Source organism: Alternaria rosae, assembly GCF_020736505.1.
Source record: "Alternaria rosae strain MPI-PUGE-AT-0040 chromosome Unknown BKA58scaffold_1, whole genome shotgun sequence".
In the NCBI taxonomy this organism is placed as follows: domain Eukaryota; kingdom Fungi; phylum Ascomycota; class Dothideomycetes; order Pleosporales; family Pleosporaceae; genus Alternaria; species Alternaria rosae.
Genome location: NW_025763570.1, coordinates 2,386,875 through 2,405,315, shown reverse-complemented (window position 1 = coordinate 2,405,315; position 18,441 = coordinate 2,386,875). Strand labels below are relative to the sequence as shown.

Below are 18,441 nucleotides of genomic sequence, written 5' to 3'. Positions count from 1 at the left end.
TCACGCACTGATCACAACGTTGGCGAGGTCAAGTTGGACCAATGTATTGGGACCGTGGAAGGAGCATTCGGCTATCGATCGAGGTACACCACGTATGACATACGTCGTGGCGGATTTGATCATGTGTCAACGCACAAGGCTGGTAGGTAGTGCCAACGTGAAGAGAGCCTTGGGAGTAGTTCTCAAATCATACTTTGATCGACCCAACCGCTCCGCCATCACCGTCCTTGCCATATCAAAAGTGTCAAGTCATCTTAGAATATGTTTGCTCAGTCGCAGATGTACCAACAGGCTCACATACATGTCAGGGATACATTCCTCCCATCACCTCGCACAAGGAAAGAACTAAACGGACCCGAAGCCTACGTTGAAACAACAATACGCAAATGAGAAGCCGTAGTGTCGATGTGGGTTTTAGAGTGTTCAGTTTTCCTCTTAAACAGGATGCCATCACGCTAGAGACTGCTCTCGAATACAGCATTCGCTTACAACTAAGACATATGTTTCGCATCGTCTGAGCTGATTCTACCAACAGCGAGTTTCGAGCGCATCCATATCTTCGTATCCCTTTGACTGAGTCGCAGCTTCCTCTACACTTCTTTCTTTCACATCAAACTAATTATAAATACACTACATGACAATTCCGAAACTATGCAGGTAGCTCGGCCTGCATAAAACAAAGCTGTTGTTCCCTGCCTCTGGGAATCCCCTGCCCCGAGCTTACCGAAAAAAAAGTCAAACGCAGGGCGTCCCACGATGCTCGCCACCAACGCGCGCCAGAAGCGGCGCGGCAGCGGTGCCTGCTGCAATTCCGATCCCGACCCCGCGGTAAGGCAGGAAGCCTGAAAAGCTTAGCACCTCCATCTCCACTTGCGTCTCATGGCGATCTCACACGAGGTGTTGCAATACAAGTACGTCTTATTTGTTTGCTCGGAAGCTATACGCCCGCTCGAAGGAACATTGATCATGAAAGGGTATCAGGTATGAGATTGCAGTTCTAGAAATCTAGAATCTAGCTATCAGGGTACAGCGTGTGCTGGCTTGATGCAATAGAAACCGTGTATATACACTCCAGGCGCCGTCATCGCGCCTATATATCCTGTTCCAAAAAAGAAAAGTCTTTGTGTCGCGTGTCATTAACGATCCCGTTCGCATGACCGATTAATCCAAACCCCAGATGATTGAATGAGGCGGAATATTCTGACCATGAATGATGCAGATGAAAAGCCTGCTATCGCAAAAAGAACGCCGTCATAATGCATATGCAATTCCATGATGCTTGATTTGTTTGACAAAGGAAAATTTGGCTCGCTACACCTGCCATTACGTGGCGATGAATGCCGCCATCATAGCCAACAGACCGCTTATTATGGCGTAGTTGGCCCCGCCGGTTGGGGTCGAAGCGGCATTACTCTTCTTCGCCTGCGTGCCGTCTGGTTTGAGGACGGCGTTGGTGCCTAGCTGGGAGCCAATGTTTGCTACTGCAGCTTGGCTGTCGCGGACGGGGACGGATATCCTACCGTTACCATCGGCCTTGGTGGTTGTGACAGTGTTGTCAGTGACTGAGGACGCGCCGGTAACGTCGTCGTACTTCATGCCGTTCCAGGTAATGTCTGTCTGCGACTCGGCGCCAGGGCCCGTGAGGTAAGAGATGAAGACATCCTTGTTGGCGTGTGCAGAGCCTAGGTTAAGGTTGAACGTGAAGCTGCCCTTGTCAGATGAAGACGCATTGGCTTGTTTAGCGTTGATCATAGTGATGGACTGCAGATGGTCGTTTGCGTAGGCGGCATAAGCACGGATGCGGCCATCGTACGCAGCACCTACGTTGCTTGTAGAAAGAGCTGCAATCTGCGTGGTTCCGTTGCCGTTGCCGACAATCTGCGCGACGGCGGCATGGGCATAGTACTGTGGTCGTACGAATGAGGTTTCACGACCGTACATGGGGATAGGCGACCAGGCACTGGCGTTGGAGTTGTCGGTCATGTGCATCTGGACCGAAGAGATACCAATGGAGGCTGCGTAGAGGAAGAAGTTGAGCGTCCAAAGAGAAGCACCGAGGGTGTCACTGACGCCGGGCATGCCTATTGGCCCAACGGAGCTCATCTCGCGCAGCACGTAAGGGTGGTCTGTCTTGAGGGCGATTCCAACCTGCTTCTCCCAGTATTTGAATTGCGTGTTGGTGGCGTCGAGGTCCATGAGGTCGTCGAGGGTGAGGGGTGTGGGAGTTACTCCGATGACTGCAGCATGTTAGTACAGCAAGTGAATTAGAAAGAAGGGGACATACAATAGAAGTAATCGTGCTGGTTCCAGGTAGCCAGGAAATTGTCGCCGTTCCTGCCCTCCATGATGCCATCGTCTACGAGTTGCGCAATCTCGAAGGTGGTTCCGATGGTGGATGCGGTCGCAGGAGCCTCGAAGAATGACGACGGTAGGTTGGCAGCCTTGAGCACGCGCTCGTAGACGACCTCGGCGCGGTCCAGCCATTGGGATGTGTATGTCTTTCCGTCCCAGGGCGCAGAGCGGAAAGAGTTCTGGAGCCACAGGTCGGGCTCGTTGCCAATCTCGAACGAGTACAGTTTGACGTTCTTCATGCCGTCGACGGCGGCTTGCGCCAGTGCGGTGATTTGGTCCTCGTAGTCGTCGTCCATGTAGGCCATGTTGAGTCCGAAGGTAACGGGCGTGTCCTTGGGGAAGCGCTCGAGCGCGGTGAAGTAGTTGGGTCCAATGATCATGGAGTCGGCCGCAATGGCGCCCTGTGCCGTCGAGTCCGGGTTTGAGGTCCAGCCATAGTTTGTGTTGCTCGACTCAAAGACCATGTAATCCTGCGTGTTTCCTCCCAAGCGAATGTGCGGCGGCGCGCCCGAGTAGTCTGCGAGGTTCTGGAGCAGCTTGATGGTGAATTGGTTGGCCTCCTCTTTGCCGGTGAAAGAGAAGAGGTTCGAGGGCTCGATGCCGAAGCCAGCATACGAGGGGTCGAGGTAGTCGGAGGCGCCATCGGGCGGGCTGTTCCCTAGCGATATGGAGATGGACTGGGCGAGGGCAATGCGCACGGCGGGTAGCGAGAGTAGGGCTAGACGGCTGGCTGATAACGAGGGCAACATGGCGGCAGAGGGGAGCCCGTCCGGAGCAAGCGAATGCAGAGAGTAAAGAAACAGCGGAAAGTAAAGTCAACTAGCAATCAGGAAAAGCGAGCGCAGGGGAGGTTATCACAGGAAACGAGAGCGAGGAACATGCAGCCAGGGTCGATGATGAGTGGACGGCGGCAGGGTGTCAACGCTTTCAGACATGCGTCACTAACTGGGCCAAAAGTGGCGCCGGCCCGAGCGAGGCCAGAGAAGACGCGCCAGACCACCAGACTCAACAACACATGACATCACGAGCCGCCGCGCTCCCGGACGCTGCGACACCAAGCAGCCCCGTCTGAGACGCGCGACCTCAAACGCTGCAGTGGGTCGCTGGCCATGGCATCCCACGTCGCTCTCTCATCCATCCAGCAGCGTTGCGCGTTGCGCTGGGAAAAGAGGATTTACGCGTCAGCTCTTCCGACCAAGTGTCCGTTTCTAATTGTGGTGGCTGCCTCAGATCTGCGCCCACGCCAATCTGAGCGGCTACCGAACCCTTAGCAGCCACGAATGATCCGCCGCAGGAGGCTCAATAAGCCTTGTTTCGCCATGGCCCCGAATCCGCATCATGATCCTTCCCTCGATCCTATGCCGTCTTACCCTCGAGCCAGGCCTCGTCATGGCCCTCGACGTCAATCAAGGGAAAACTGAACACCCTGAAGCCTACATTCACGCTACGACCTCTCATCTGAGTATTGTTGGCCTAGTGTAGACCTTAGGCCTGTTCAGGACGACGTGGATCCTCGCGGCAGCTTGTCCACCTTAGAACGCGCGGTACGCCTCCTACGCACTCAACGCCCCGACGCACCGCGTTTGGATAATCGTATTTCGATAATTGCACCCGCGTTCCGTCCACAGCCACGGCCCAACCCCTGCACCCGTTCGCTGCCTCCATATTGGCCCGTTGAGACGATGGCTCTTCCAAACCGGAATGCTTGATTTATTGCCCAGCCTCTTCCAGCTCTCCACCCCAACCCCTTCGTCACAGCCGTACAGGCTTTCACCTACGTCTACCATCTGTCGCGCTGGAGAAAACCTTTTCGATAGCACGTTTGCTAGCCCAAAGTTTGACACGACTAGCATCGTCTGCCATCATCTAGCTCTCTGCACCCCCTATAATAGCATCGGGTCTCGAGCAGGTCTACCGGCCATTCTCGTCCACCGTTGCCCACCACTTCTTGGCTCCAGCCGCCTCATCCCGAAACCCTGTGTCCATACCTCAGCCAAAACTGACGCCATACTCGGTGTAGACTTGCAGCTGGTAAAACGGATCTCGCGGTTTTTGTAAATGCACGTCTATGCCAATCAGGATGCTCACAACACACATGTTGGGGTAGACGTCGCTTGCAAGGACGGTCAAAATCCCCCGCGCTGGGCAGTGTCTTCCCACCACCCTTGCACACACAGTACACTACTGGAATACGGCATTCTAGCTGCAACTACCAGATGACTATTATACGCACTCCATGCAGGGAATTCAAATCCGCTCTTCTGATCAAGAAACTTGGTTGCATAGTCTGGTCGAAAGTGCCGTAGTTCCGACACGGCATTGATCGGTATGACGTATAGAGAGCACTGACAGTGAGGGAACTACATCGTGAGTCAAACCTACTCCGGAGTAGACAGCTATACACATGTCATAAAGCCGCTTGGGTGTGGAGCGTCCAACGTCTGTGCCTAATGCTAAGTGCTATCGCGCAAGCATCCTGACGTGTTCCAATGTCCCAAGTAGAACGAGTATGAACAATGACCCGATCTCAAAAGACATTTGCGCTTTACCACACACTCCTTCCATAGCCTTCCCCATTTCTCACATCTTCCCCATCATGAGGTTTCCGATCATTTCCCGCCCGGTAACCACTGTAGTCCTCCACAGTGTCGGGAAATCCAACGTACTCGAAAAGGCTGTTGTCCACCAATTAGTCTTGAACTGCACAGTGCGCTGAGATGTTGGTGAGGTAAAGGAGAGACACTTACTATCAGCATACCCAAACCCAAGCATCGGCGGGATCCATCCCCTCGCATACTCCAGCGCAAAGCATTCGCCCTCCATCTTGTACTGCTTAACATCGCCCCTGGTAAGATGATGCACGCTACCCTGAGGGTACCTCTCAGCCTCATAAACCCCCTTGCCAGGTGCATAAGCCACCTGCTCGCCCTTGAGAATATGGAAGTAGTCATCCGCGGTGTGACGTCCCGTATGACCCTCTGTTCCAATCGCGGTACCAAAAATAATCAGATACTCAGTAATAGACGCGTGGATAATGTACATGGCGCCCATGGCACCACCTGCGTTGTTGAAAATCCATTCTTCGTCGAGGTTGATGTGAGGTCCATGGATTGCAGATAGCGAAGAGACAATGTGTGAGACGACAGAAGCTGTGTCGTTGCCGTGCAGGGAAATGGCTTCTTGAGAGAGGGCATGCAGACCGGAAGGCGTGAAGATGTAGAACTTCTCGAGGTGTGAGTCTAGCGTGTACATGAAAGTTGTTAGGACACCGAGGATGGCGCCGAGGGTGAGAAGGACGCGCATTTTCGGCGTTGTCGTACTCCTCTATGGCCAACGTATCAAGACAAGAAGTAGAACTTGAAAGAGTGACTCGGTCCGATTATAGATCGTTTGCGAAGAGAGAGTGTTTTGCTTTTTTTTGGTGGTACTCTGCACTTTGCGAGGATCGTGAGGTTTTTCTTCATTATCAAGACGCACGTGCCAGCCGGGATAGGAGAAGTCCGAGACCCCGGATCGCCAGCTCATCTAAGATAGAGGATGGGCTGTTGTTTGCTGAAAGGCTTCCGTCTTCCGAGTGGATATGATCAAATTTTGGCTAGCCCGAACACACGTTCACGTCAACTTAAGAAAAAACTGAACACCCTGGAGGCTACATCGATGTTAGGTTACCTACTTCGCCTGTTTTCATCTTAATGTAGTCTGCAGAGCCGTTGAGTTTTTTTTTCTCGTATGAGGTGCGTTGGTAATCGTATTTCGAGCGTTGATGGCCATTGTAAAGGGGTATAGGAATATTTCTACAAGTAGAAAGCTGTCTACAAAATCGAGAGTATTACCTCCTCTTCCACCCCCATCATTACCCTTTGAGTTGATACGAAATGTTCGATAAATGACCATGCCGCAACCTTTTGCCATCCCAGACAACGCCCAGCCCATGCAGAACGTCGTGAATCTCATGCTATACGCCATTACATAACCAATATAACCCAACACCGTGTGCACCAAGAAAGACTATCTTTCTCATTACCGCCTCATACAAGAAAAAAACTGAACAGGTCTGGAGCCTACATCGACGTTGGGTCACCTACTTTACATGTCTTCATGTTGATGTAGGCTGCAGACCTGTTCAGTTTTTTCCTAGGTTGACGTGTTTACCACCCACCGATGAAGGTGATGAAGCCATCGACCATGTCAATCCAATCCTGGCCATTGAGTGTCCCAGCTTGCCTCTTCTCCCACAGCACATTTACCATCCTGCCCAAACGAAGTCTCGCCTGCTCACCCGCCTCACTGGTGCCATCGTTCCTAACGAGCTGCACTTTTCCACCAGCAAACTTCTCACTGAGATCAATCTTGAAGCTCGCGTCACCGTCTGGCGGGCAGTAGAAGTCCTCCTGCGATGCTGGCGCAGGCCCGATAACACCCGGAGCGAGCTGCACAAGATGTCCGTGAATCAGCATACTCTGCGTGTGGCTCCGCCTAGGCTTGAACAGCGCACCACGCACTGAGAAGCTAACGAGCCGCAAGAGCCCTGCGCCATCGCCCAGCCGAATGATCCAGTCTCGGAAGGCTTCGTACATCATCTTGAACTCGACTTTTATGACCCAGAGGTTGTAGCTGTAGAAGATGGCGAGGGCTTCGGAGCGGACGAGGCGCGACACGGAAGCGAGAGCATGCTGCATTTGGCCGTCGAAGGTAGAGATGCAGTATACGAGGGGCTTATCGATGACGAGGTTCTCGCAGTTTCGGTAAATTTGGTGACGGATCTCAGGAGGGAGGGTTACGAAGGTGGGCGGAGCGTGAGTCATGTCTTCGGCAGGAGGCGTGCCTGTTTCTTGGACAGACGTAACCTGGACATCTTCCATATGAACAGTCTCTGCCTCTTCTTTGTGAGATGCAATATGTGCGGCCCAATCCTTCTGTACGTCGTTGGACCCATCGAGTTGAACACGATTCAGGCTGTGATTTCTGGAATGGGAGGGCGAGAGCGCGTAGTCGTCCATGTGCTCATCGTCGTCGGGCCTTTCTTCTGCATACAGTTGCAGTCCTTCCAGGCGGGTGGCATCGGGCAGGCTCGACACGCCGTAGGGTTGCGAATGCTCAGGCGTCGATGGGAACGAGGTAGCCTGACTCTCGAAGCCGTGGCAGTAGTCGTGCTCGCTGCCGTCGCCCAGAAGATCCGTGTCATCCGAGTCGGGGTCTGTGTCGGAGCCTATGTCTATATCCACGTTGAGTCTGTATCTTGGAATCTTGGGCGGCAGCTGATGCGTGGGCGAGCTGGGCGAAGGCAGCTGGGTAGCGGATCGTTTGCTTGATGTGCGTACGATAGTGCCCTTCTGGGCCATGTTTCTCCCTCTCCGCTGGCCGGCCGCGCTGGCCTCGCTGTTTGAATTCAGCTCCGGCGCGCCGTCACAGTACCCGCACGGCGGTGTTTGCACGCTAGTATCCAGAGGCTGTAGTTTGGGAGAGCGCGCTTTCATGGCTTCCGCATCGTCGGGGGGCGTCTGACCCGTGACCGAGTACCGCCGCTGGGTGACCATGGTATATGGGCGGGCGCGGTATTGCGAAGGGGGGAAACTTGGTGCGAGGGCGAGGGCGAGTGGTATTACGTGGTGTTGGGTGGCAGGCTCCAGCAAACCCTCTGAGCGCGGATGTGCTGGCAGGCTGCACGATGACCCTCTGCAGGCCCTCGACGCGTGCAATGGGCAATGGGCGAGGCTTGCGGGGTGCGTTAAGTAGCGCTGCGGATGCGGCCGAGTGGACTGAGAAGCGGATGCGCGAGTGGGCCGACACCACTTTTTTATCGATTACGGTGCTGAGATGAAGCTAGAGGACAGTCGCTAGAGAACAGTCACCATGGACAGTGTGCGCGAGAGGACAGAGCTATAGAGTCGGCCTCAGCGGATCATCAGGAGATGAAGGGCGTAGCATGTTTGGCAACTGGGCAACAATGCCGCGTTTCATGACACCGCAATTTGTCGTCAATGCTGCACTGCCCACCCGCCGATTATCATGCTCCACCCCAATCTCTCGTCTAACCAATATTCCATATCCCGCAATACTGACGGGCCTTGAAGAACCATGGGTTACGAATCTGGCTTATCACGATATTGCGATCCGCAGTCCATGGCGTCATGTCAGCGCATCATATTTTCACGGCCTGTTGGGTAGGTGGAACGAGTTTTGCTTATGTTGGAACTATCACTGTGTCTTCTCTAGCCCGAGCTTATTTTGGAAGAGCTGCAGCTCAATGATTCTGATTTCGCTTCTGATACCGATGCGTTGGCAGCTGAATACGTTTCGATTACTTGTCGCACTTTAGAAAATCATGATTGCAGTTGCGGACTACAGCCTTGAATTCCCAGGCAGAATGAGCGAATAAAATCGACAACTACGGCCTACGCCTCTTCTAAACATGATCCTGTTGAAGGATATTGCAAAGTCTTAATACACAAAATAACATGCTTCCTCGCGACACGCATGTTGAAATGGTGTTATGCCCTCAGTGCCCTACCAGTCTCCTACAAACCACCACCTCGTACAAGCAAAAACCTCAACAGATTTGCAGACTACATCAAAACGAAAACATGCAAAGTAGGTGACCTAACGTCAACGTAGGCTCTAGGATGTTCAGTTTTTTCCTAGGTTGGCGTGCCACTCTTCTTCTCCATGCCCATGGGTTCCCTGACCATGATGTCCAGCGGAATGTTTCTTCCACCCCTCTGAAGGTTGATCTGCCTCGTCTCTTCGAAACCAAACTTCCTGTAAATCGGAGGGTTCGTGGCGTTACTCGACTCCAAGTAGCATGGTCTGCCTTCGCGGTCCGCAAGCTTCGTTACATGCTCAATGAGGCTACGAGCGTGACCTTTGCCACGGCCACTGGGCCTAGTGCCTAGGTAGACAAGGTACCAGGCGTTATGCTCTCGCTCACCAAGCGTGGTGTGCATGGTATCGTGGAGGAGGGGCAAGAATTCGTCGAAGAAGCGCCGTTTCCCCTCGGCGGAGAGGCGATAGTTGAGGCGCCACATGCCAGAGCGGAACATAGTCAGGTAGTCGTCCATGTTCTGGCCGGGTGGCATCCTAGTTGCGTGAGCTCATAGTCACGACGCCTTCCTTGTCTCTAAGACTTACCATAGAGCAACTGCTTCAAAGTCACCCACCGTAGTCACTAGTCCCTTGAGGATGTGAGCATACGTTATGTATTCGAGAATCTCGACATGTAGCGCCCACTTTTGCTCCACAGTCCAATGCGCACGATCGGGCACGTCTATGAAGTATCTCGCAACATCGTCCTGACCGAAGGCTTCCGCCAGACACTCAGCAGCCTGCTTGTACTCCGCAGCCGTAACGACGCGAACGCCGTCGGTGAGCGGAGGCAGAACAGTAGCACCAACAGAAGTTGGCTTCGGCTTCAAGATCCTGAAGCTAGCCGGTACTTCATTGACCCTAATGTTAGCCGACTTCAAGGTTGAAGACTTCGTGTCCACTGTGTAATTACAGCTGACTGGCGCAACAGGGGAGAACGTTTTCGCCATGATTGTGGTTTCGACTGTAAGCCTCTACTAGTATTCAGATGGGATCTGCCGCTTCGTTTGATAATAGGGACAGTCGTGGAATTCGCCAGCGTGAGGTGTTCCCCGCAGGGCTTGAACGCGATTCGGCGTGGGTGGAGGTTAGTCACTTGAACTGCGGTATATCTAGACGACGACCTTGAGTTCAAACAACACTACTAGATTGTGATTAGTCTAGTCTGGTTGCGACAATGGGTCGTCGTGGGCTGAGCAGGAGCCGTGACCGTCGATTGCCTGCCATAATGGTATACCTTTTCTGAGCTTGGATGTTTATGTTTTAGCCGGACGATTAAGATCCCCTGTATGAACTCTAGAGAGCTGCGATCTCGAGACGGTATCGACTCGAGAAGGGTAGCGTAAAGAAGTGAAGGCTTGACGTAGATCAACCGACATCAATGTGTGAGGCTACAGAGGTCCCTTTTGAGTACACGCTTGACAGATACGTCGTAGAGTGTGAGTCCGATGAGGTAGTCTTGCGTCGATAGTAGGCGCCTGGGGCTATCGATGTACCAATCTTCGTGTGTGTGGACTGGTGGCAGTTGATGTATGGCTGCTTAAAGTTTGGGCTTTGCTTTTTAACTCGCTGGCAGCTTTGTCACAAGACCAGTGACAGCACTGCAGTACGATGCTTGGCTGATGTCGAGCGGCAGCAGCTGCGTATCGTGAAGGATTGCAAGCACAGATCGGCTGCAGCAAGATGCGTATGCCGTGGGGGCACAGTGGCTAGTAAGTTGATGTAGTATGTGATGAGGATTGACAAGCTGTGTGTGTCTGTGACCGAGATGAAGATGGGAGAGCGGGACTTTGATATACCTCCACCTACCCTGCTGGATCGGCGTACCAAGCGCCGTCGGGTGGAGGTACAGGTCACGCTTCACATAGCTCAAAGCGGGAGCTATCTTCGGACCAACCGCTTAGCCCGTTAAGTATGCAAGTTTCGTTATCATCCGCCTTGTGACCTTGAACTTGGTGTCGGGCCGAAGCGGCTCAACGAAGATGTTGCTTTGTTGCTTGCCTGCCAATCGTTTGGCGACACAACCCACAGCTTGTTTACGAATCTCTTGTAGCGATGGAGACGTAGCGATAGAGCAGCGCTGTGACATGGGGCGCCTGGGAAGCGGTTGTGGGGTGAAGAGGAAGGGTTGAGCTGCACACCTCGGCTGGACCTCCTCATAACGGATAAGCGCAGAAGTGAGACCACCATTAAGGCTACTCTCTCTGACAGCTAATGATAAAGCAAACATTCGGAACTCTTCCGCTACACGGTTATCTGCGTTTGGCTTGATCCCACTAGTCTATCAGCTGAAGAATACCAGTAGGCGGGGTCAGCATAGATCAACTGTCACGCATTGTAATCGGAACGCAACGATAGAAGAGGAGCGCGTCTTGATGTCCGCACGATAAAGCCATGACGACTAATGAGCGTGGGGAACAATGCAATGGTCAACGACTGGATTAAATGGCAGTGGTGGTATCTAAAAGGCCGAGCCTGCATGCACGTACCGCCTCACTTTCGGAAATGGGGGCAGGTCTCGGCCAAGCATCTTGGGATCGGTACGCTCGAATAGCGGCGGAGGGATTGATGACAGCTACTTCGCATGCCTTACATGCGCCGAATCTCTGTCTCGCCCATGTACTTCTCCAGGCCAGAGTCGAGATGGTCCCACCATTCGAACAGCATGCTTTCGCAGATGAGCTTGAACCACGGTGTGAACTTGAGCGACTTGTCCTGGAACATAGTTTTGAGATCCTCCTGAGACACCCATCTGGAGTCGCGAGCCTCGTTGGGGTTGACGTTCAGGTCGACATCGGCTTTCATAAACAAGATGTAGTCGACTAGTATATGGTAAGCATTCATCCCGTATGACGATGGCCCTGTTGTACAACTTACTCTCATGCTCGCCCCAGGTGCCATCACTGGGCGACTTGTAGTGTATCCGTGTCAGGAATTTGAATTCGTCAATAGGCACTTGTTCAGCTTTGATGCCCAGTTCGTGGTTGAGCTTGCGCACTGCTGCGCGACGCACACCCTGTACGGATTCCTCTAGTCCTACGCCAGTCTCTCCGGGTATGCCCAGCGGGTGCGAACAGCAGGTGTTTGTCCACATGTCCGGGAATGTGATCTTCTCGGTCGCGCGCTGCTGCAGAAGGAGGCGGTTCTGGGAGTCGAAGAGGAAGACGGAGAATGCGCGGTGGAGGAGTCCACGGTCAATGTTCTCCATCAAATGGCCTGGAGCTTGTCAGTCGCCATCCGTCGACGAGGCGCACGCAGAGCCACGTACAGAGTTTCTTGGTCGCACTGCCAATGGGAATATCGTTGTTGTCGAGAACAATGCACACCTCGTCCATCAACCGTATCTGCTCCTCGTCGTAGCCTTGTAGTGCATTGTCGCTCGTGGCCGAGTTGTGCGATCCCCCGATGAGTGCTGTGCTAACTTCGGGGAAGAGGCGCAGGACATTTTCCGCCGTGATCTCAGGCTGCTGAGTAACAGTCTCGATAGTGCTCATGGTTGCGAATCGTGACAATAGTGTAGGAGAAAGCAATTGAGGCGTCTGGATTAAGTCCTGACCTCGGGGTATTTTGGAGGGGGCGGTCGGGACGATGAAGAAAGCGTGCACGCGCCCCTTCATGCAGGGTCTCCACCTCCGCGGTCTGGGTCAAGTGGCAGGCATGTGGCAAACGGCAACGCGCCAAATCAACGAGGCTGGAGGAGATACCTTTAGCTTGCAAGCGCTTTTAATTCGTTGTCTATCATTTGAGAATGCTATACACATTGCCGAAGCCACTGGGCTTTTCGGTCCAGGTATCAAAACTCAGAAACTTTTCCGTAACCGGAAGACATGCAGATATGCTCGGAAAAGACACCCCTGACAGTAGTAAAGGAAATAACCAACTCCAGAAATCCCATATTTACACAGCGTCTTGCGCTTATGCCACGGTGGCGGTCTTGTTCTTCTTGGCAACGGGCACCTCGGCCTGTGCATCTGCGGTAGCATCAAGCTCCCGCTTCTCTGAGACGCCGTTCAATTCGGCCTCAGCTTCGGCAAACTTCTTCTTCTCTTCCTCTGTCATACCCGGTAGCAGAGGCACCTCCTCCTTGGCATGCAGGTTGTTGTGGTAGGTACGGATGATGGAGTCGGTGTCGTCAAGAGCAATCTTGCGAATGTCTGCAATGGCCTTGATCTTGGACGTGCACTCCTTGTACTGCGCATCCGTCATCTTCAAGCCAAGCTGCTCAGCACGGCTCTTAATCGCGTTCCATCCGGTAAGCCTGCTAGCAAAGTGTACATATCGGGACATGCCGAAATCTTGCGGGTTGATAATCTCATATGTGGAAGGGTTGTTGAGAATGGCCTTGGCGTGAATGCCAGCCTTGTGGGTAAAGGCACAGAATCCAGTGATGTAGTTCTGTCCAAGTCAGTAAGTTGTCTTTTGATTTCTGGTAGTAGAAACGGCACTTACGTTGAACGGGATGTTGACCTCAACAAGGTCGGCAACCAGGTCCTCAACTTCCTTGAGCGCCTTGATGTTGTACTTGCTGGTAACATATTCGCGGTCCGCAACGATCATGCGGGCCATCAGACCTCCAAGAGGTGTGATACCGTTACGCTCACCAATACCAAGGACGGAGGTATCGATGTGCGTGGCACCTGCCTCTAGCGCGCAGAAAGCGTTGGCAATGGCGCAGCCAGAGTCGTTGTGGAAATGTGTCTCAATGTCGCAGGAAACGACACCGCGCAGAGTTCGTACGAGATCGTACACTTGACGAGGGGACGCGCAACCAACGGTATCGGCAATACCGACACGGTCGACTCCAACCTTGTCAACAGCGCTGTAGATGGACAGAAGATCAACCAGGTCCGATCGGAACGAGTCCTCGGAGCTGAATCGAATCTCCTTGCCCTTGCTCTTGACGAACTCGATCACCTCCAGCGCTGTGTTCTTAATGTATGTCATGTCCTTGCCGTGACTGTGCTCGCGGAGGTACGCAGAGGTTCCGATGACGACATCAAGGCCATCAACACCAGTCTCGACAGCGATTCTCGCATCGTCCATGTGGCATCGTACGTGGGTAAGGATCTTGGCTTTCAACTAGCAGGCGGTCAGCATGCGTTCTCACTGCTAGATCATTGCGATGAAGTACGTACTCCGAGCTTGCAAAGCGCCTCACAGTCCCTTCTTGACTGCTCAGAGGCAGCAGGGCTGGTGACTTCGATGTCTACGTCTGTTGTTAGTCTCTGGAAATTTCGCGCCAAGCGCCGGGAAGCATAGCCGTACAGTCAACACCAAAGTTGTCAAGAGCTCTCGCAATCTTGATTTTGGCTTCAAGATCGAAGTAGGCGTTGGCGAATTGCTCGCCCTCTCTTAGTGTGCTCTCTGCGCAGGTAAAGTCAGCAACGTTTCGTTCTTCTCCACACCAAATCCTCAGTCCGCCTGTGTGTGCGTCCGATAACGCTGGAGATAGGCGTTATGACGTACCAATAATCTTGAATCTGCCGACATTTGACAAAAAGTCACCCACGGGCGCATACGGGCTCTTGTGTGTAGGGTGAGGGTTCTGTCTGGTCGTAACACCTGTGAAGCCTTCCTTGCTGCCATTGGCGCCGTTGGTGCCGTTGGTATGGCCGTTGGTAGCGGGTGTGTCTTCGGTGGGAGGACACATGTTGGGCAATTGATGTGGGAATGAGGAGGTAAGAGGGTTGGTGGAGGATGGGCGGTATTTGAATGCTGAGGATTGGTTCCAAGGTGAGTCAAGAAGGACAAAAATCTGCTGCGAAGAGCGATGATGAAAGCGCAGGGCCGGGATCGGGTCTGTAGCTTTGCGCTAGCCGCCTTCGCTCACATGTGGGGTTGCCGTCGGGCGGTGGCCAACGAGATGACTCTGCTTTGATGCACACAAGGCGGAGTAGACTTCGTTTTTCCGCTCTCAATCTGTTTTCTCTCCACAAACCTGGAGAAAATGTGGCCGAGACTCCAGACGGGATGCCTGTCTTGGGTCAAGTATTGAAGCATCTGCGGGTTTACCATGCCATTGGCGACCCACCTCACCGCCTTCTTACGCAGACGCGGTCAAGATATTGGCCGCGGACTTGCCGCACGCGACACCAAGACATGCTCAACACCTTGAATTGCCACATGCTATCGATCTTTGCAGGAACAGACGCAAAAGAAACCATGGCGGTGGGTCGCTTCACACGAATCTAGACGAAAACATTTTTACTACATGATAAGCATAGATGAGTCTTTGCCAGTGGGTGTCACAACCCCGCTTTTGAGTCAAAGGGCGTGAATGTACGTATGTACGAGATGATCCAGCACCAGAGCGGTAATTATGACCGGCATGGAGGGAAAATCGAGTGGTTGATGTAGTACGGTACGGGTCGTCCCTTTTCCAATTCCGTGGTGCTACCTCAAGATACGTACACTACACTTGCTGCCCAGCGCGCTCTTGCAATACCAAGAATCTCCTCGCATACGTTGCAGTCTCATACTGCAAATATCTTCACATAGTTCAAGGGTACTCGCATCTCGGGGCTCAACCACAGATCTCCTCCATGTTGATGCGTGTCACAGGAGTCTTAGTGTACCAATAAGATTCCACCAGCCCCCGTACAGCTTCTGTACGGCTTCTGATCTATCTAAATGCAACTGTGAGCGGCACGTCTTGTTTTCAACCCGATTAAATGGTCACCTGTCCAAGCTTATGCAGGTACTGCTGCTCGACGTACGGTATCGGGTATAGGGAGGACCCTGATCCATACTGGTACTCCTCGTTATGCGTGCTAATCCTAGCGACTCTTACGGTGGGGCCCTGATGTGCGCGCCTCTTCGTACCTGTGACCGATGTATTGAGGTGACTTCTGCTGTGTTCAGACATTCATATAAACCGCAAGTAGCAGAAACGGTCTTGAACAAAAGAACTAGTGACATCATGATAGGAATCCATAAGTGGGAAACGAAAAAACGGTAATTAAGTCAAAAACTACATGGTATCACTTTCCCGCCCTGCAACATCATGGTATCTCGAATCAAATTCCAAACGCCGACGTAACTCGTTCATAGGGTATAACGACCTCAGATACTTTGCTCCATCTCCGTAATGTAGAGCTTGATGTGACTTTCCATCTTGAGATACTCGTCATGAGCAGCGTGCACCTCATTCTCAATGTTGTCCTTGAGCTCAGCCATCTTCTTCTCCGTCTGTTCGATGCGTACGCGCCTCCTCTCCATTTCCCGTCCTTTCTCACCTCGCTCTTCAGTCAACTTCGCATGAGTCTCGCGTAACTCCTCCATCCGTTTGCGCGCACGTTCCGCTTCTTCGTCGCCTTTGGTCTTCAGTTTGTTTGTTCGGGCGTTGATGTTGCCGAGTTGTTTCTGTAGCAGTCGTTCTTGTCGTTCAACGTCGCGTACGTTGTTGCTTCGGTCTGCCAATGCATCTCGGTGTTTTGATGCCTTTGCCAACTCCTCTTCCTCGCGCGACAAATCGGCTTGTACATCTGTGAGTAATCGTGTGCATGAAGTAACATCAGTCGCAACTACAGCAAATGAGTCGGTGGATGTCTGGAGGGCACGAGCACGGCGGTCCAGCATGTCGATCTGAGTCTTGTCCCCGGTCAGTCGATCGCTTAGGTCGCGCAGAGAGTCCTCCAACGCAGTTGGGCTCTGTTGTGTGTACGGCTTCAGCTTGATAACCTCGCGCTGCACATTCTCCTTGTTCTCCACTTTCTGTTGCAACAGCTTCTTCAACCTGTCTTGCTCAGCTTTGGCACGCTCGAGTTTCTCTGCAACCGCTTCTTGACCCCTCTTTAACTCCAGCAGCCTGCTCTTGAGTTCGTTGTTGCGCTTCTCTTTCTCTTGCATCAGCCTTTGTGTCGCCGCGCGGTTGCGCTCGAGCTCAGCCAATTGCATCTCTTTTGCTTGTTTGTCGTCGTATAGCTGCTCGATTCGTAGCTTCGTGCGCTCTGCCTTGTTGAAGTGCTCGTCTATGATTTCGGTTTGAGATTCCCGGAAGCGAATGAAGTTGATCATGTACGAGAAGATCTTGACCAGACGACCGTGCGTGGGCTTGTACAGGTCGTTGAAAGTGAAGTCGTGGATGCCACACTGGAATAGTTAGGACGGGCCGAAAGACGTGATAGTCAAAGTCACTTACTTCGCGAAGCAACTTCCTCAGGATGACGAAGAAGGCCATCAGATCCCTGGTGTCGCTTGTATAGAGTCTCTCCGCATCGCCACCGCACATGTCTTCAGCCGCAGCGCGCATTGCCGGCGCAACGACCTCTCGCGTCGTGTTCATGAGTAGCTCGGCGAGCCATTCGAAGACTTTCTGGATAATTTGGGGGTTCGGCTTCTGCAGGTCGGAGACGCTGAACTGGATTCCGATATCTGAGATGCAGCCTGCAATTTCGTGATCGGGCTGCTTTTGTTAGTGATGCGCAAAGTCAGAGGGGGGCTGCGCGTATACCAAGGTCATGAAAGCGTCGTGTTCGTTTGCGGGCGGCGCGCGTTGGCTGTGCTGCGTAGTTCGCGCCATGCTCATGCGCCCATTATAAGACATGTTGGGTCGTTGTGCGATGGTATTTGGACGTGGGCTTCTCAGTCGTATCGTCTTGGGCTGTTCGCTATCGTGGGGTGGTGGTGTTCAGGCGGTGGGCAGTGTTTGTTTACAGGGTCCAACGGTTTGTTGGCATGGAAGGAGCGACCTCGGGTGCCGCCCTTCCGGATCCAGTATCGCGCAACAGCGCATCGATCCATAACTCCACCGACAGCTCACACATTTCTCATCAGTTTGCATAAGATAAGCAACGCGTAGCCGCTATATGCGCTTCTAGCCTGCGAAATGGAAGACATCTGCCGTTCCTATTGCATAAGCCGCAATGCACTCAAATTGTAATGATCAGCCGTGGTCGAAGACGTGCAACCACAATAGTAATCTACCTAGGTGTACATAAAAGTACAGACTGTGTTCAATCGGACGATAGGTATCAATTGTAATATATCTTGGTCAATACTCCGTCTTCTTCACATGGACTCGGGTTTGATACAGGCACAGACTCTGGCATATGACAGCGCAAAGAGCAATTGGTCGTCAGCGTTGAGCATGTGTTTCGTCAACAGTGTGAATTCGGCAGTCAAGATCCGACTCTAAAGATAGCGGATGACCAGAACAGTACTTAAAAAGGTTGAGTTGGCGACGGTCGTAAGTGACCAGTGTGTTTTGAAAGCAAGAAACTTCATAGATAAGTAGAGAGCAGTAGGGACGAAAGTACTCCCACATTAGAAAAAACAAGACTACCAGAGTACAAGACTGGCGAGCTTTCGGATGACCTCGCAATCCGAGGTGCTCATATCATTCAGGCACACAAGCTCGCTTCAATTGACGCACTGGTAGGGTCTCGATTTCCTTCGTGATGCCACATTCAAGGAAAAACCCAAACACGTCTGCAGCCTACATCAAGATAGGTAACATAAAGTCAATGTAGGCTCTAGGGTGCTCAGTCTTTCCCGTGAATGAGGTGG

General features: G+C 52.6%; 8 protein-coding genes across 8 annotated transcripts; all 8 read right to left on the bottom strand.

The window, feature by feature from the left end:
* Window positions 1–863: 863 nt before the first annotated feature.
* BKA58DRAFT_15413 (glycoside hydrolase superfamily) lies at window positions 864–3,291 on the bottom strand. The gene is made up of 2 exons (XM_046164842.1): window positions 2,285–3,291; window positions 864–2,237 (listed from the first exon to the last, which is right to left on the bottom strand). Exons 1-2 carry the CDS (start codon window positions 3,099–3,101, stop codon window positions 1,324–1,326), a joined length of 1,731 nt encoding a protein of 576 aa, XP_046031082.1. The 5' UTR covers window positions 3,102–3,291; the 3' UTR covers window positions 864–1,323.
* A 1,641-nt stretch (window positions 3,292–4,932) lies between these two features.
* Window positions 4,933–5,655, bottom strand: BKA58DRAFT_407472 (ERG2/sigma1 receptor-like protein; the record flags this gene model as incomplete). The annotated part of the gene is made up of 2 exons (XM_046172030.1): window positions 4,933–5,027; window positions 5,100–5,655. 2 exons carry the CDS (start codon window positions 5,653–5,655, stop codon window positions 4,933–4,935), a joined length of 651 nt encoding a protein of 216 aa, XP_046031081.1.
* Window positions 5,656–5,918: 263 nt separating this feature from the next.
* Window positions 5,919–6,409, bottom strand: BKA58DRAFT_15301 (uncharacterized protein). Its single transcript, XM_046164824.1, has one exon. It carries the CDS (start codon window positions 6,316–6,318, stop codon window positions 6,037–6,039), a length of 282 nt encoding a protein of 93 aa, XP_046031080.1. The 5' UTR covers window positions 6,319–6,409; the 3' UTR covers window positions 5,919–6,036.
* Window positions 6,410–8,084, bottom strand: BKA58DRAFT_15335 (uncharacterized protein). Its single transcript, XM_046164831.1, has one exon. It carries the CDS (start codon window positions 7,887–7,889, stop codon window positions 6,501–6,503), a length of 1,389 nt encoding a protein of 462 aa, XP_046031079.1. The 5' UTR covers window positions 7,890–8,084; the 3' UTR covers window positions 6,410–6,500.
* A 746-nt stretch (window positions 8,085–8,830) lies between these two features.
* On the bottom strand, window positions 8,831–10,236 carry BKA58DRAFT_15310 (uncharacterized protein). Its single transcript, XM_046164828.1, has 3 exons — window positions 10,172–10,236; window positions 9,481–10,078; window positions 8,831–9,429 (listed from the first exon to the last, which is right to left on the bottom strand). Exons 2-3 carry the CDS (start codon window positions 9,882–9,884, stop codon window positions 8,991–8,993), a joined length of 843 nt encoding a protein of 280 aa, XP_046031078.1. The 5' UTR covers window positions 9,885–10,078; window positions 10,172–10,236; the 3' UTR covers window positions 8,831–8,990.
* A 1,287-nt stretch (window positions 10,237–11,523) lies between these two features.
* On the bottom strand, window positions 11,524–12,428 carry BKA58DRAFT_303076 (NUDIX hydrolase domain-like protein; the record flags this gene model as incomplete). Its single annotated transcript, XM_046166953.1, has 3 exons — window positions 11,524–11,756; window positions 11,812–12,150; window positions 12,203–12,428. The coding sequence occupies 3 exons, from the start codon at window positions 12,426–12,428 to the stop codon at window positions 11,524–11,526; spliced, it is 798 nt and encodes a 265-aa protein (XP_046031077.1).
* A 208-nt stretch (window positions 12,429–12,636) lies between these two features.
* Window positions 12,637–14,843, bottom strand: BKA58DRAFT_372907 (HMGL-like-domain-containing protein). Its single transcript, XM_046169171.1, has 5 exons — window positions 14,401–14,843; window positions 14,200–14,298; window positions 14,070–14,140; window positions 13,384–14,013; window positions 12,637–13,329 (listed from the first exon to the last, which is right to left on the bottom strand). The coding sequence occupies exons 1-5, from the start codon at window positions 14,582–14,584 to the stop codon at window positions 12,850–12,852; spliced, it is 1,464 nt and encodes a 487-aa protein (XP_046031076.1). The 5' UTR covers window positions 14,585–14,843; the 3' UTR covers window positions 12,637–12,849.
* A 911-nt stretch (window positions 14,844–15,754) lies between these two features.
* On the bottom strand, window positions 15,755–17,577 carry BKA58DRAFT_425814 (kinetochore protein nuf2). Its single transcript, XM_046172943.1, has 3 exons — window positions 17,387–17,577; window positions 17,075–17,338; window positions 15,755–17,025 (listed from the first exon to the last, which is right to left on the bottom strand). The coding sequence occupies exons 1-3, from the start codon at window positions 17,477–17,479 to the stop codon at window positions 15,997–15,999; spliced, it is 1,386 nt and encodes a 461-aa protein (XP_046031075.1). The 5' UTR covers window positions 17,480–17,577; the 3' UTR covers window positions 15,755–15,996.
* Between the last annotated feature and the right edge of the window lie 864 nt (window positions 17,578–18,441).

Coding starts and splice junctions, on each gene's coding strand:
- BKA58DRAFT_15413 (XM_046164842.1), bottom strand. CDS start 3,101: ATGTTGCCCTCGTTATCAGCCAGCCGTCTAGCCCTACTCTCGCTACCC. Junction 2,238..2,284: donor CCAGCACGATTACTTCTATT/GTATGTCCCCTT, acceptor AACATGCTGCAG/TCATCGGAGTAACTCCCACA.
- BKA58DRAFT_15301 (XM_046164824.1), bottom strand. CDS start 6,318: ATGGCGTATAGCATGAGATTCACGACGTTCTGCATGGGCTGGGCGTTG.
- BKA58DRAFT_15335 (XM_046164831.1), bottom strand. CDS start 7,889: ATGGTCACCCAGCGGCGGTACTCGGTCACGGGTCAGACGCCCCCCGAC.
- BKA58DRAFT_15310 (XM_046164828.1), bottom strand. CDS start 9,884: ATGGCGAAAACGTTCTCCCCTGTTGCGCCAGTCAGCTGTAATTACACA. Junction 9,430..9,480: donor TTTGAAGCAGTTGCTCTATG/GTAAGTCTTAGA, acceptor TCACGCAACTAG/GATGCCACCCGGCCAGAACA.
- BKA58DRAFT_372907 (XM_046169171.1), bottom strand. CDS start 14,584: ATGTGTCCTCCCACCGAAGACACACCCGCTACCAACGGCCATACCAAC. Junction 14,141..14,199: donor TGACAACTTTGGTGTTGACT/GTACGGCTATGC, acceptor CAACAGACGTAG/ACATCGAAGTCACCAGCCCT. Junction 14,014..14,069: donor AGGCGCTTTGCAAGCTCGGA/GTACGTACTTCA, acceptor ACCGCCTGCTAG/TTGAAAGCCAAGATCCTTAC.
- BKA58DRAFT_425814 (XM_046172943.1), bottom strand. CDS start 17,479: ATGTCTTATAATGGGCGCATGAGCATGGCGCGAACTACGCAGCACAGC. Junction 17,339..17,386: donor ACGACGCTTTCATGACCTTG/GTATACGCGCAG, acceptor TAACAAAAGCAG/CCCGATCACGAAATTGCAGG. Junction 17,026..17,074: donor TGAGGAAGTTGCTTCGCGAA/GTAAGTGACTTT, acceptor TAACTATTCCAG/TGTGGCATCCACGACTTCAC.